General features: G+C 43.3%; 1 protein-coding gene across 3 annotated transcripts in view; it reads left to right on the plus strand.

Annotated features, from left to right (window-relative positions):
* Positions 1 to 13162, plus strand: part of MCCC1 (methylcrotonyl-CoA carboxylase subunit 1) — a 139054-nt gene that overhangs the window by 85841 nt on the left and 40051 nt on the right. For all 3 annotated transcript variants that reach the window (XM_073578756.1, XM_073578758.1, XM_073578757.1), the window contains one exon: positions 10343 to 10559. In XM_073578756.1, the coding sequence (XP_073434857.1) occupies positions 10343 to 10559 (217 nt within the window). The remainder of the gene's footprint in view (positions 1 to 10342; positions 10560 to 13162) is intronic.

Consider the following 13162-nt stretch of genomic DNA (forward strand, 5'->3'; position numbering starts at 1 on the left):
CCTAGTCATGCCAGATTGGCCGCGCCGAGCATGGTATGCAGAACTAATACAACTAGTCGCCGACGTCCCCTGGCGACTTCCAGATCGCATGGAGCTACTCTCGCAGGGCCTGATTTACCACCAGAACTCCGGGGCCCTGTCTTTGACGGTGTGGCCATCGAATCCTGGATTTTAGCACCGGGTGGGTTCTCTCACGACGTGATTTCCACCATGATTAGTGCTAGGAAGCCTGTGTCTATGCGCAGCTATCACCGCATCTGGAAAACCTTCTTTTCGTGGTGCAAGGATCATGGTCGATCCCCTCTGGTGTTTTCCATTCGGAATTCCTTCAATCCGGATTAAAATTAGACCTCGCGCTTAGCTCACTCATGGGCCAAATTTCGGCCTTGTCAGTGTTTTTCCAACGCAAAATTGCCACCATACTTCAGGTCAAGACGTTCATTCAGGGAGTTTCCCATGTGGTGCCTCCTTATAGAAGGCCATTGGAATCATGGGACCTTAACCTGGTTCTCGGGGCCTTATAGGAGGCGCCTTTTGAACCGCTGCAGGACGTGTCACTGACCGTCCTCTCTTGGAAGGTGGTCTTTCTAGTGGCAATTACGTCAATCAGACGAGTTTTGGAATTGGCAGCCCTGTCCTGCCGTTTTCCGTTCCTGAATTTTCATTAGGACAAGGTAGTTTTCAGGACATCCCCGTCCTTCCTGCCCAAGGTCATCTCCTCTTTCCATCTCAACGAGGAAATTGTTTTGCCTTCCTTTTGTCCGGCGCCAGTCCATCTAATTGAGAAGGCCCTTCACACCATGGATGTGGTTAGGGCGCTGAGACGGTACATCTCGCAGACGGCTCCCTTCCACAAGTCAGATGCCCTGTTCATGCTTCCAGAGGGGCATAGGAAGGGTCTAGCCGCGTCAAAAGCAACGCTAGCCAGGTGGATTCGCTTGGTGATTCAGGAATCCTTCCGTGTCAGGAACGCGCCTGTCCCAGCGGGGATTAAGGCGCACTCTACCCGGTCAGTGGGCGCCTCTTGGGCCATTCGGCACCAGGCCTCGGCAGAACAGGTCTGCGACTTGGTCCAGTCTGCATACTTTTACAAACCATTACCAAATTCATTCTCAGTCCTGTCCGCAAGGCTGCGACTTGGTCCAGCCTGCATACCTTTACAAACATTGCCTAATTCATTCTCAGGCCTCTGCGGATGCAGCTCTCGGCAGACGCAGCCTGCAATCGGCAGTACCTCAGTGTTGACTCAGTGGTACATGGGGTATTAACAGATGTATGCTCCCCACCCAGGGACTGCTTTAGGACGTCCCACTGTATCTGAGTCCCCCAATGAGGCGTAGGAGAAATAAAGATTTTTGTGTACTCACCGTAAAATCCTTTTCTCCGAGCCAATCATTGGGGACACAGCACCCACCCTGTTTAGCCTATTGGCTCACTGTAGCATTCTTAGGTGTTGACATAGTTATGGTTATTGTTGACTGTTTATGCTCCTCCTGCTTTTTTCATCGAACTGGAGAAATCTCAGCCAGCGAGAGGGTGTAGGAGAGGAGCTAACTTTTTTTCTGGTTTACTTAGTGTCCTCCTAGTGGCCAGCAGCATAACACCACTGTCTGTGTCCCCCAATGATTGGCTCGGAGAAAAGGATTTTACTGTGAGTACACAAAAATCCCTATATTTCCTTTAATAATTATAATACAGATTATGATACGTTTTTGGCAATTTTTTTTAAAAACATAGGAAAAAATACATTTAATACAAAACAAAATCTGATTTAAACAATGGATTTTCTTATGACGCATTCCCTTTAAGACCCAAAATAGCTGTGTCATTAAAGCGGATTGGATATGTACACTATACCTCAGCACACGGCAATGAATGAATACATGAATTCTGTTATTGCTAGTGCTACACATGGTAGGAACGTAAAGTGCTTAGTTCACTTATATTTTTTTTAATCAAAGACTGCAAAAGCCATCCAACCATGCCAAGGTGTACCTTCTTTATGGATGGTCAATGTCACTTGTGTCTTACCTCTATATGTACCAAGCAAGGGAATCTTTTTTTTATCACTAGAGGACTAGTAAATCAGCTGCCAGGAAGTCCTCCATATTTGTGAGGTTTGAATAACCCTGTCCCCACTATCGTCAACTTTCTGCCTATGCACAGTGTACACAGGAAGCTGCGATTCAGTGAAGTGGGTAGGGTTATACACCTCGGAAATGCTAGATCTGCAACAGAGAACACTTTTTTTAATCAAAAATACAACATGCAGCAATGTAATAAATAGCTGGAATCAGGGTCTCTGTCTCCTATATTATGCTGGTTTCTGATCAGTGAGCAAAAACCTGGTGACATATTCCCTTATAGGGGATAAGTTTGGTGGTCCCACCCTTTGGACCCACAGTCCATCTTTCCCCTTATCACTAAAGTCTTTATATTAATTTAATCAACTATAATGGTCTTCAAAGCTGAATATAGGTTTTACGATTTGGTAACATATCTAGTAAAATAAATGTATTCCTGAATTCAGATTCTTGTGCAACCTCTTGAAGTGATCTGTCACCCCCCGGAACATATATGACCTATTAATATGGGCATACAGGTAATAGAAATGTTACACTAGTCCTACCTGTCTGCCTCATATTAATGGTCTTGTTGCTGTGAAATATTACATTCTTTCTGGATGCTAATGATTTCTTCCAGGCTCCGGGTGTACGGTGCCTGGAAGAAATCCCTGCCTCCTGTCTTCATTGTAATACTACCCACCTTCCATTTATCCTGTGCCCTGCACTTCCTCCACAATACGTACCTCTTCCGCCCTTCTGTGGGCACCACATTCGGGGATCTTCTGCAGGCATTGGCAGTCACTGTGACCTCTAGCGTTCTCACCAATAAAGTGCTCTCCCCACTTCTTCCCTGCATAGTCATCACTAGGAACCTTGTTTACATACCCATAACTTTGCAGGGAGGAAGTGGGGAGAGCACCTTATCGGCGCACATGCTGGAGGTCGCTGGAGCAGAAGTCGCTGGCGCCAGCGCAGAAGATCCCTGAGTGCAGTTCCCACAGAAGGGAGGAAGAGGTATGGGTTTTTGAGGGAGTGCAGGGCGCAGGTGCGGGATTCCAGCGCCACAACTGACATGCATAGGTGGGGGTAGTATTACAATGAAGAAGGGAGGCAGGAATTTCTTCCAGGCACCGTACACCCAGAGCCTGGAAGAAATCATTAACATAAAGAGAGAATATAACATTTCTTAATATGAGGCAGACAGGTAGGACTAGGGTAACATTTCTATTACCTGTATGCCCATATTAGTAGGTCATATACATCCAGGGGCGACTGATTACCTGTATTTCCATCTTGGACATTCCCAGCATAGCCTGAGGCATTGCAATAAACATGTAATAGATGCCAGTGAATCTGTGAAGGAACTAAGCCGCAGCGCCAGCACAGCGCTCCAGGAGCACTGTGACCCATTCAGCAGGCTGAAGGACAGGGAATACCGGTTGTTGGATACTCATGAATCAAACATTAATAACTGAAAAAGTGGAGACTCTCATTAATCTATTACTTATAGTCTCAATACCAGACATTTTCTTAATGAGGTCCGCTCGTAAAATACAACCCTTTTTTAAAATGCACACATTGAGTTGATCATTGGTTCACAACAGGTCCTTTTCCTGGTACCCCCTGGAAGTAGCTGACTTTGGGAAGCTTCAGCCAGCCATTTTCCCAGCAGTTGACTTCAGTCCTAAACACAAGCTGATTGTATAGAATGGCTCTCGTCCAGCATGCGTGCTTTAATACGACTTGTCGACTGGGATTGTTTTTATGAGACAACTCCTTTAATTGCCTTCCCTAAGGCTGCAGAATCTGGTCCTGTACTTCTCTGAAACCAGTTCTCATTTTTGCTACGCTTGGCTATAAATTGTTCCCATTTTCTGATGCTTGATATGATGACTTTGTCATGTGCGTGGTAAAATCAGTGATAAAGTGCTGATGACACGCGATCTGTATCACTTTGGCCATAGTAACCTTTTAGTTCTCTTCAGAGTACTAATACTGCAGTCTGATTGGGATGTCACGTGACAGCAGATTGCTATAAAGAATGGATTACCTTTCCACAATTCGATAATGCATATGCCTCAATTACAGTAACATTGATCGTCACTTACACATCTCGGTGTATAGATATCTTAACATCTGTAAATTTCTTTTCTAGTTTTGCATCACTGCTTTCTGACAGCCATAGCTATTGATTTTTTTCATATACATACATATATAGGGTTTGTTGATTGTACTATTTAACAGCACCATTTTGGATACTATCTTTTCCTTTTGGGATGGGGTGGCATTGCGAAAGCAATTTATAAGCACCACTTACCATATGGCATAAATCTGTTAAGTACCAAATTTGTAAAAAAAAAATTTTTCTGTTTTATTACTTCCATTCAATGAATGCTATTATTATGGGAATGCTTGTGTTTATTCTAGTGCGTTTTTTGGTTAAGGCTATGTGCACATGTTGAGTATTTGATTGCAGAAATTTCTTCAACGTTTCTGCGTCTCTAGGAATTTGTTGGCAGCAAAAATGCAACTGAAAAAATGTGCGTTTTTTTTAATGCAGTTTTATACAGCAATGAATACTTTTTGGAGTTAAATAAAGATATTTGAAAAAACTAAAAAAAATTACATTTTGTGATGTAATTTCCTTGTTCAACACCTTTTATTATGCTTATTTGTCCTGTCCCTGGCTATAAATACCAACCCTCAGCTGCCCCAGAAGCGGCACTTCATATTTGAAGCGCCAATTCTGGCACTTAGCCCAGGCTCTTAGGATGCCCTGGTGCAGTTGCATTGGGGTAATGGGATTAAGGGTTGGTGTCAGCATCTGTTTCTGACAACAAGCCCTCGGTTTAGTAATGAAGGTGTAAGCCAGACACCCTCATTACTAAACCTGTAAGTTAAGAGTTAAATAAACACACACCAGGAATAAAACACTTTATTTGGAATAAAACAGACACCTCCTTTAATCATTTAAATTAACCCAATATACTCAGCCCAAGTCCGACGGTAATCCAAGGGTTAAAGTGATGTCCCATGTTGTCACCAGCCTATGTAGGAGCGTTCACAGTATGAACTTATGTAGGCTGTATCCAAACAGCAACTGGCAGAACTCGGCACGCACATCGATACCTGGCAGCAGGGACAGCGCGTGGGGTTATTAGGGCTCATACTCGTCTGCGAGAGAAACGGACAAGAGCAATCTGATAAAAAATCAGATTGCGCTCTGACCAGTCTTAATCTAGGAGTCCCTGCTCATCTGCGCTTATTATTTATTTATTTTTTCTCAGCTGAATTCTTACTGAGAAAAAAAATCACAGCATTCTGAGATTCTCCTCGTATATCGGACGAGACTCTCCAATGCAAGTCAATGGGTGGGAGAAAAAAATTGCATGTCACTCGGACCATGTGAGCGCCTTTCGATTTTTACACAGCCATGTCCTTGAAAATTCATCATTTCAGCTGTCGCGTGACCTCACAGAATAGATGGAATAAAGATGTCAGTGACATAATTAGTACAGTGCTTGTGTAGCTTACTGTACATGTATTTAATTATTAAATTATTTTCTGAAAAAAAAAAAAAAAAAAATGGCATGGGATCCCCCGAAATTGTATTAACCAGCACAGGGAAAGTGGACAGACAGTTGGAGACTGATTATTTTTTTTTTTTTTTTTTTATAGCCTGGGAAGGGGGTATTTCCCATGGAGTTCTGACCGACTGTAACGATCTTACCGGCGGGAAGTTACTACTGATCAGAACCGCCACGCATGTGTTTCTCACGCTGTCACACGGATGACAGCACGGGAAACACCCGACACGAACTCTGTAAAAATGGAAGCAAAAACTCAGCAAATCCGCAAACATTTTTATACCTGCATTTTTGCTGCGTATTTGACTGACTCAATTGAAGTCAATAGGTGAAAAATGCACAAAAAATTGACATGCTGCGGATTTACATTCCGTGTAGAAATACTGCTGCGAAAACGCACCATGTGCACACAGCCTAAATGTCTTTTACTGCCTTTTTTTTTTTTTTTTTTTTTAATACAAATGACGCATAGGGATATTTCTGTATTGCATTAGTACCCTTCAGTGAAAAACTGTCACACGCTTTTTTGGCCATGGCCGACAGACTGGCTTTTTGTAGGCTTCCTTCTATTTAACTGTTAGTCCTCTCTTTTGTCTTTGTGTTCTCGCTATATCATATAATTAAAGGGCTGGTCCTTTAAATACTATCAATCTGGTGCATGACATGAATCGGTTAGACCTATTATAAATTTATAATTTTCCATAGCAACAACATATTTTGCAGTATATAACTATTTAGAGGGGTCATGAACAAACCTCATCAGACATTAGAGTCCCACATAATACTACACATACCAAGTGGAGTGAGGGCCCCGCTCGCAAGCTTACTAGCTCTGACTTTGGTACCTTCATGTCACTATGCTTATGATGACATTGCATTATGAAAGACTTTAATTGCCGTGTAAACGCAAATCCATATTACATTTTTCTCAAGATCCTGTAGCAAATGCAGGAGTGAGAGATGATTGCGTTTTACACATTTGTAAAGCTCATAAAGGCACCATTACTTCATGTAGGGCTGGCTCACACGATGGTAGACCCTGTGAGAGAATCAGGCCGATTCTGCTAATGGAACTCAGCTCAAGCTGTGTCAGAGAGTGAGCCGTGTGTCATCGTGGTGTGATCCGATTCTCTCACATACAGGAATAGCAGCACAGGTGTGGAGATGATGGAGAACTTAACTTCTCCATTGTCTGAGTCCACGAATGTCGGACTGCACTTGGTGAACAAATGAGTGCAGTCCGATGTTTCACCCGCATCCATAGACTTGTATGGGTGCATGTGATCTGAATTCTAGAGCCATTCGCAGCATGCTGTGACCTATTTCCACAGGCCAATTCTGTCTGTAGAAAAAAATCTCAGGTCTGGACTGCCTCATAATGTAACATTGGTCTGGGCTGTAGAGTCTGTAAGCCAAACCTCCGACTCCTCATTTTCCCTGACTCCGACTCCACAGCACTGGTCACTACTGAGCATGTACATAAAGTGCAGCACAGATTCATCTCCACTCCGACCCCACAGCACTGGTCACTACTGAGCATGTGCATAAAGTGCAGCACAGATTCATCTCCACTCTGACCCTACAGCACTGGTCACTACTGAGTATGTGCATAAAGTGCAGCACAGATTCATCTCCACTCCGACCCCACAGCACTGGTCACTACTGAGCATGTGCATAAAGTGCAGCACAGATTCATCTCATCTACGACCCCACAGCACTGGTCACTACTGAGCATGTGCATAAAGTGCAGCACAGATTCATCTCATCTACGACCCCATACCACTGGTCACTACTGACCATGTGCATAAAGTGTAGCACAGATTCATCTCCACTCCGACCCCACAGCACTGGTCACTACTGAGCATGTGCATAAAGTGCAGCACAGATTCATCTCCACTCCGACCCCACAGCACTGGTCACTACTGAGCATGTGCATAAAGTGCAGCACAGATTCATCTCATCTACGACTCCACAGCACTGGTCACTACTGAGCATGTGCATAAAGTGCAGCACAGATTCATCTCCACTCCGACCCCACAGCACTGGTCACTACTGAGCATGTGCATAAAGTGCAGCACAGATTCATCTCATCTACGACTCCACAGCACTGGTCACTACTGAGCATGTGCATAAAGTGCAGCACAGATTCATCTCCACTCCGACCCTACAGCACTGGTCACTACTGAGCATGTACATAAAGTGCAGCACAGATTTAGCTCAGCGCCGAGATCCTTACAACAGGAACAGAACAGACATTTCAGAACTTTCCTAAAATTTTATGAAAAAATTTTCAGCACATTCTGCACTGAACCACTGTACCAATTTATTATATATTTTGAAAGTTGGATATTTTATATATTTTATACCAATTCCACTAAAGTGAACTCTTACTCCACAGCCCTGCCAAGTACTATCCCATAAAATATTGGTTAGCACTCGGCTGTGTCATAATGAGCCCTTATGTAGATATTACAGAAACATGCTAACCACTACAGTTTTCTGTATCCATATTGGAGGATATATAGAGCTGATACGCTGCAGTGCCTCCACTATTTTGTCACGCTTTGTGTAATCTAATATATAAAGCTCAATGTGTGTGTGTGTGTGTGTGTGTGTGTGTGTGTATGTCCGGGATTGACATCCGCACCGTCACAGCTACAGCCACAAAATTTGACAGTCACATGTCTGGAGCCCGAGAGCGTCATAGGCTATGTTGTGAGGTGAAATTTTAACCCCGCACGTTCCAATTCACCAAACAATTTTGCTCATATCTACGTAATGGGGGAAAAAGTGAAAGGAAAAGTGTTGGAGGCAAATTGACAGCTGCCAGATGTGAACAAGGGGGACTTAACGAATGAGAGCAATGGCGCCAAACAGTATATACCGTACAGTTGCTAAGGTGGGGCCCTGACATGGGATACTCACCACACACGGGGATATGAACACACACAAAATGTGCCACACACTACCACGTGCTTCAACACATATACCACCCTCAGCACACATTTCACCACACATACACCAATCTCGCCACATAAATGTCGAAACACAAAACTCGCCACTCAAAACTCGCCACGCTGTCCCAGAGCTGTTTAAAAGATGAAAGCTGAGCTGTGATTGGTTGCTATCAGCAACAGTTTTCTTTGTAGACAGTTGTGGTAACTGAGGCCTATTATTCTTATCATTTCTATGGTGTTATCATCTATTAGATACAATGCTCAGCAGTCAGTATCACACAGGATAGGATTAGATACACGGCTCAGCAGTCAGTATCACACAGGATAGGATTAGATACACGGCTCAGCAGTCCGTATCACACAGGATAGGATTAGATACAGGGCTCAGCAGTCAGTATCACACAGGATAGGATTAGATACACGGCTCAGCTGTCAGTATCACACAGGATAGGAATAGATACACGGCTCAGCAGTCAGTATCACACAGGATAGGAATAGATACACGGCTCAGCAGTCAGTATCACACAGGATAGGATTAGATACACAGCTCAGCAGTCAGTATCACACAGGATAGGAATAGATACACGGCTCAGCAGGCAGTATCACACAGGATAGGAATAGATACACGGCTCAGCACACAGTATCACACAGGATAGGATTAGATACGCAGCTCTGCACACAGTATCACACAGAATAGTATTAGATACACGGCTCAGCAGACAGTATCACACAGAATAGGATTAGATACACAGCTCAGCAGTCAGTATCACACAGGATAGGATTAGATGCACGGTTTTTATGTGCAATATAATCATTATAATTTGTTATAACTAACCACAGTTGGTTACTATGCCCAGGCAACGCCGGGCTCTTCAGCTAGTGTACTAAATTATTGAGTGTCCACCTACACAACTAGCATACACTAACAGCGTAGAATAGAGCGCTGCCATTGTAAAAATTGCTATACAAGTGCCATTGTAAAAATTGCTATACAAGTGCCTGACATCTCAATATAGAAATGTATATGAATGTCTGGGATTAAGTACTTTTCTACTTTTAAGTGTGTTTGTGTAATTTCCATCCTGACTACTAAACATTTGTGTATGGTTTTTGTTACCGTTTAAAGGGAATCTGTCAACAATGTTTTCTTTTTGTTGTTTTTTTTATACCTAATCTGAGAACAAAAATAATGTAAATACAGAATCCTTGATTCCAGTGATGTCACTTACTGGGCTGATTGCTGTAGTTTTATTTTTTTCTTTTTTTTTAATCAAATCACAGTTTTATTAGCAGGAGATTATCACTACAGGACTAGTAAACCTGCTGCCCTGCCATGTAGTCCTTCATATTCTTCAATGCTGTATAATTCCACCTAACTATTTGATTAGCTTCTTGCTGCCTATGCACAGTGTACACTGAAAGCTGCTAATCAGTGGTGTGTGCAGTGTTTTTTACAGGGCTCCGCATTCTGTGAGCACTGCCAGATCTGCAGCAAAGAAAACAAGCAAGAAGCCCAGTAAGTTATACATAGATGGATGCCAATAATCATGATACTCCCAGAAGGGGTAGAAAAATCCTGGATATAGATTCTATTTAGTCTAAATGGTTTGCATTTCCTGTGGTTTAAGTGAACATTTAAAAAATAATGTATTGAATTGTATGAAGTAACGCAGATCCCTCTCTGCTATCCACGTGATCGTGACTTTGGTAACAGTTGTTTCCTATTTTTCAGATTGTGGGCCTGAGCACGAATATTGATTTCCTTCTCAGTTTGTCTGGTCACCCGGCATTTGAAGCAGGGGATGTACATACTAATTTTATCCCCCAGCATTATGATGAACTCTTTCCTCCTAAGAAAGGGACTTCCAGTGAGATGCTCTGCCAGGCCGCACTGGGCCTGATTCTGAAGGAGCAGCTCTTAACCAAAGAGTTCAGTCTGCAGTGGGAAGGTTTGTCTTCTGTTCCTTTCTGCTTTTAGGTTATACAGTAGAGATTATTTTCTAGCCTTCTATAAAAAAAACTGAGTAAAATCCTTTTCTCTGAGACGCTCATTGGGGGACACAGGACTGTGGGTGTGTGCTGACACTACGTGAATGAAAAAAAGGTTAGCTCCTTCTCCGCAGTATACACCCTCGCCCTGGTTGCCAGCGAGACCAGTTTGGTGCAAAAGCAGTAGGAGATCCAAAAAACAGACAAAATCAACCTTAATGCAGGTAACATGTCTAGAAAACCCACCTACTATCAAAAGTACTTAATAGTAAAAAAATGAGCTATCTGGCTAACAGGGTGGGTGCTGTATCCCCCAATGGGCGTCTCGGAGAAAAGGATTTTACGGTGAGTATCACAAAAATACCTGTTTCTCCTTTGCCTCATTGGGGGACACAGGACTGTGGGACGTCCTAAAGCAGTCCCTGGGTGGGAAGTCAATTCACCGATCCAAGCTATATGCACCTCCTGTCTAAAGGTGCCCCACCACTGCTTGTAGAATCCTTCTACCCAGGCTCGCATCTGCTAAAGCCTGAGTATGGACATTGTAGTGTTTGGAGAATGTGTGCAGGCTGGACCAGATTGCCACCTTGCAAACCTGCTCCGCCAATGCCTGGTGCCGAAGAGGCACCCACTGCTCGAGTTGAGTGTGCTCTGATCCCTGCTGAAACAGCTGTGTCTCAGATGAGGTAGGATTCCTGAATCGACAGATGAATTCACCTGGCTATGGTCGATCTTGAGGCAGCAAGTCCCTTCCTGCGACTCTCGGGGAGCACAAACAGCGTGTCTGTCTGACTAAAGGATGCCGTCTGTGACACATACCTCCTGAGAGCTCTAACCAGATCCAACGTATTAAGAGCCTTTTCCACAAGGTGTACCTGTGCTGGACAAAAAGAGGGCAAGACAATATCCTCATTAATGTGAAACGAGGAAGCGACCTTCGGTAGAAAAGGAGGAGCCGGTCTGAGAACCACCTTATCCTTGTGGAAAATCAGATACGGGGCTCGACCGGATAGAGCCGCCTGCTCCGAGACCCGCCTAATTGACGTTATGGCCATGAGGAACACCACCTTCCAGGAAAGGTATGTCAAAGAGACATCTTGTAGCTGTTCAAATGGAGCTTCCTGCAGAACACCTAGGACCAGGTTAACCCCTTCCCGACCCATGACGCCTATGTTGGCGTCATGAAAAGCTGTGCCAATACGACGCATTTTTGTGAAAAAAAAATCTTTTTTTTTTTTTTTTAACGGATCAATTTATGAAGCTCCTGGGGGTTCAAAGTGCTCACTATGCATCTAGATAAATTCCTTGGAGGGTCTAGTTTCCAAAATGGGGTCACTTGTGGGGGAGCTCCAATGCTTAGGCACACAGGGACTCTCCAAACACAACATGGCAACCGCTAAATATTCCAGCATATTTTCCATTAAAAAAAAAATGGCGCTCCTTCCCTTCTGAGCCCTGCATGCGCCCAAACAGTGGTTTATGACCACATATGAGGTATCTGTGTGCTCAGGAGAAATTGCCCAACAAATTTTAGGATCCATTTTATCCTGTTACCCATGTGAAAATGAAAAAATTGATGCTGAAAGAAAATTTTTGTTGGAAAAATTAAAATGTCCATTTTTTTCCTTCCACATTGCTTTAGTTCCTGTGAAGCACCTGAAGGGTTAATAATCTTCTTGAATTTACCGTAATTTTGAGTAGCTTGAGGGGTGCAGTTTTTAGAATGGTGTCACTTTTGTGTATTTTTTTGCCATATAGACCCCTCATAGTGACTTCAAATGTGAGGTGGTCCCTAAAAAAAAAATGGTTTTGTAAATTTTGTTGTAAAAATGAGAAATCACTGGTCAACTTTTAATCCTTATAACTTCCTAACAAAAAAAAAAATTTGTTTACAAAATTGTGCTGATGTAAAGTAGACATGTGGGAAATGTTATTTATTGACTATTTTGTGTCACATAACTCTCTGGATTAACAGAATAAAAATTCAAAATTTGAAAATTGCAAAATTTTCAAACTTTTCACCAAATTTCCTTTTTTTTTCACAAACGCAGAAATTATCCTAAAAAAACATTACCACTAAAATGAAGCTCAATATGTCACGAAAAAACAATCTCAGAATCACTAGGATGCGTTGAAGAGTTCCTGAGTTATTACCTCAGAATTGCAAAAAATGGCCAGGTCATTAAGATCAAAATAGACTGGGTCATGAAGGGGTTAAGGTCCCAGGCATCCAGAGGGGTCCTATAGGGAGGTACCAAGTGTGAGACCCCCTGCATGAAGGTCTTTACCTGCAGGTTGGTAGCAATCCTGCGCTGGAAAAGGATGGATAAGACCGATATCTGTCTCCTGAGGGAACTTGGCGCTAAACCTGAGTCTAGGCCAGACTGGAGACAGGCTAAAATGTTGGGAATGGAGAACCTCAGTGGAGAATAACCATGGTCCCTACACCATGTGAAGAAAACCTTCCAGGTATGGTGATAATTACGTGCTGAGGCGGGCTTCCGGGCACTAACCATTGTAGCAACCACATTCCGGCCAAACCCAGCCTGGGTCAGAATCCAAG

Source organism: Dendrobates tinctorius, unplaced genomic scaffold (assembly GCF_039654945.1).
Source record: "Dendrobates tinctorius isolate UK_male_01 unplaced genomic scaffold, ASM3965494v1 ptg000060l, whole genome shotgun sequence".
Taxonomy (NCBI): Eukaryota; Metazoa; Chordata; class Amphibia; order Anura; family Dendrobatidae; genus Dendrobates; species Dendrobates tinctorius.